This window comes from Lactuca virosa, chromosome 9, assembly GCF_052849685.1.
Source record: "Lactuca virosa cultivar CGN04683 chromosome 9, Lactuca_virosa_CGN04683_v6, whole genome shotgun sequence".
In the NCBI taxonomy this organism is placed as follows: domain Eukaryota; kingdom Viridiplantae; phylum Streptophyta; class Magnoliopsida; order Asterales; family Asteraceae; genus Lactuca; species Lactuca virosa.
Window position 1 is genome coordinate 15,208,767 of NC_136434.1, and position 3,523 is coordinate 15,212,289.

Here is a 3,523-nt window from a genome sequence, read left to right on the forward strand (position 1 = left end):
GCAGCAGCTCGAGTGTGTGACACGATTATCTTCTTTGGAGGTGAGTCTTCTCACTGTATCCATGGGTCGAAGGCACCAATGTCGGCCCATTATTGTATTACTTAGAATGATAGTTGTTATGTGGTATATATATGATTGAATGCTGGGTTGAAATACACCCCAGGGCGGGGACCACTATAGTATGTTTGGGTTAAAATATACCCCAGGGCGGGGACCACTACAGTATGTTCGGGTTGAAATAGACCCTAGGGCGAGGCCCCAGGGCGGGACCCATATGTGTTGATCGGGTTGAAATACACCCCAGGGCGGGGCCCATATGTGTATATTGGGTTGGATTATACCCCAGGGTTAAGCCCAGTTGTATGATTGGTATGTGGTATTTTGGGGAACTCACTAAGCTTTGTGCTTATAGTCTATGTTTATGGTTTCAGATACTCCCGGTTCGAAAGGGAAGGGCCCGACGAGATAGCACAACATCCTCCCTTCATGATTTCCACATTTGAAATAATTGTACTCCGATGTTTTGAATATTATGACTTGGTGTTGATTTTGAACAATGAATGAATGATTTGATAGAATTTTAAATGAAAAATTTTATTACCGTTTTCGGGACGTTACAAGTAGAAGCACCGACTATTTTAAAAGCTTGATGAATCGGGGTTATGATTGGATCCTTATCCAATCATAACCTCCGGAGTCCAGTGACCAGGGAGCTGGAAGCCATTCGTAATCCCATGTGGCATCGCAAAAATAGGAGTACGACAGTGGTTGTTGTTCCGGAGAATGAGGTGGCCGCTCCTGTTAGGGCTGTCGTCTACCTAAGTTGTTGTAACGAAGACCACTTCGTCCACCTCATCCTCCCCCTGAACATTGCTTTCCAGTTTCCACCACCGTGATTTGGGGCTTAATTCAGAATTCAAGAATGTATAATTAGCCATTTGAAAAAAAAAATATAAGAAATTCATGCATAAAGTCTATAACAAACCCCCTAGGGTAAAAATAATATTATCGCCAAATCTCTCAAATATTGTAAGGGTTAATCTAAAAAAAACTTATATTTTGTGTTTTTTCCGGATTAAACCTTAAAAATTTTTTTTGCTTGAAAAAAACCTTGTATTTTTTCATTTTTCCGAAAAAACCATCAACTTTGTATTTATTTTTTTTTCCGAAAAAAACCTTCAAACTTCAAAATGCTTCCAAATAAACATCAAATTTTGTAGTTTTTTTTTTTCGAAAAAAACTTTACATTTTACATTTTTTTTATGAAAAAATGACTAAAAGGGCCAATTCGGGAAAAATAAAAATGTATAAGGTTTTTTTTTGAGATTAACCCATATTATAAAAAAGTTTATTCGACATATGTTCATTGCTGATCCGTACACAACAGTTTTTAACCATACACAACAATTTGTGTTTTATATGTTTGTACTGTACAACTTCATAAAAAACACAAATTATTGTGCATGACAAAAAATTATTATGTGCGGATCACTTCCCTAATTGAAATTAAATATCTATAATACCGAGTTATTGATGAAAACCCTGAGAGACCCTCTAACTTTACTTGGGTATATATATAAATTTATGATTGTTTGATGTTTAAACTATTTGTGTTCCATGAGTAGACCAAATAGGATATTTGTTCCTTGTTTGTTTTTTCGAGTAAATTTTGTAAAAACTAATATATATGAAGTCTATATTTAGGATGTTGATACTATATAGTACTCCATCAAATAATCGATCCCAAAATTGCATAAGCATTTAGTAAGTGTCACTTTATAACCCTACAGGCACATCTTTTTTGTCTCCCTTTCCCTACCTTAAAACCCCTTCATCAGACCGGCTTTATTTTCACTATTTCTGTGTTCACTTATCTTCCCATTAGACCTCTCTTTCAGTTTCATTATGGCAACTGCTGCTGGCACTGGCTCCCCTTGTGGTGCATGCAAATTTCTAAGACGAAAGTGTGCTGCAGACTGCATCTTTGCACCCTATTTCTGTTCTGAACAAGGTCCAGCTAGGTTCGCTGCCATTCATAAAGTGTTTGGTGCAAGCAATGTTTCGAAACTACTGCTTCATGTGCCTGCTGCTGATCGCTGCGAGGCGGTGGTCACCATTGCATACGAAGCTCAAGCTAGGATCAAAGATCCAGTTTATGGTTGTGTTGCGCATATCTTTGCGTTGCAGCAACAGGTATATATACACATATATGTATTTGATTGATTGAGGTCGTTTTATTCGATGGGTTCTGTTCTCATTTAATTTGATAATTGAATGGTAGGTCGCTTGCTTACAAACACAGCTGATGCAAATGAAGGCTCAAATGGCCCAAGGTTTGTTCGATTCAAGAAACATAGAGACTCAATGGCCTGCAGGAACCGCTACATATCAGAATTATCCAAATTTCGCGAGTATTATGAATGGAAACATTTCACTTTCGCCCGAGAGTTCACTTGAATCCATTGATCACAACAGTGAAGGAATGGGGATGCAAGAGAGACAAGGTAGAGAGGATCATTACCATGATATATCTTTTCAACAAATTTACAATAACAAAAAGAGACCTTTCCCAAGTGATTTGGGTGAGCTTCAAGAACTTGCTGTTAGAATGATGAGGAACTGATTTAGTTTCTATTATTAGTGACCCTAGAGTGCCAGTTTGCTTCTTATGATCACCATGTTAATTCATATTATCATAAAATATTATCTTTTGCAGTTTATGCCTTTACCAGTACTATTGTGTATATAGGGTTACGTCCGAGCTTGATCATTAGCCATCAAGATATGCCAAGAAAGCTTGTTACCATGCTATAAAGCCTAGATTAGCCAGTCTTTTCCCCCTTTTCCTTCACTTAATCTCTCTCTCTCTCTCTCTCTCTCTCTCTATATATATATATATATATATATATATATATATATATATATATATATATATATATATATCATTTATGTGTATGTACCGGAGCCAGGGAAGATTTTGATAACGAGAACAATAATAGCGACACATACCCTTTGTTGACATTTTAGAAGGGAAACCCTTGTTTTTTGGGTCATCTTGAAATTTTATCATCTACAAAGCTAGATGGTACGTCAGGATGAATAAAATATGCACATAGTTTTTTGTATTTTATCTAAGATAAGTCGTATGGATAATTGGAGTTTGAACCCTCTTGTATCTTCCCCAGGATTTAATTACTCATTCCCTATGCATACTATAAGAATAATTTAATTTTAAAACGCGTCAATAATATTGCATAGAGTATTAAGTATATCTAATTACTATTATAGTTATAGAATATCGATCGAGATTAGTATGGATCATTGAAGGTGGATCAAAAGTACTATTCCCCTCATTTATTTGTTATGAGTTTGATTTCTTTCTACTATCACATTGTTTTAATTTAATAAGTTAATTTTTGTCCAATCATTTTCGTAATACTACATCTCTGCTCAATCATATTTAATTCATAGCAGGAGTTTGAAAAGTCAACCACATGACATGATTATCAATCAATCATACTCC

At 35.8% G+C, this 3,523-nt stretch overlaps 1 protein-coding gene across 1 annotated transcript; it reads left to right on the top strand.

Moving 5' to 3' along the window:
* Positions 1 to 1,801: 1,801 nt before the first annotated feature.
* LOC145138448 (LOB domain-containing protein 16-like) lies at positions 1,802 to 2,718 on the top strand. Its single transcript, XM_079072529.1, has 2 exons — positions 1,802 to 2,193; positions 2,282 to 2,718. Exons 1-2 carry the CDS (start codon positions 1,906 to 1,908, stop codon positions 2,621 to 2,623), a joined length of 630 nt encoding a protein of 209 aa, XP_078928655.1. The 5' UTR covers positions 1,802 to 1,905; the 3' UTR covers positions 2,624 to 2,718.
* Positions 2,719 to 3,523: the final 805 nt, after the last annotated feature.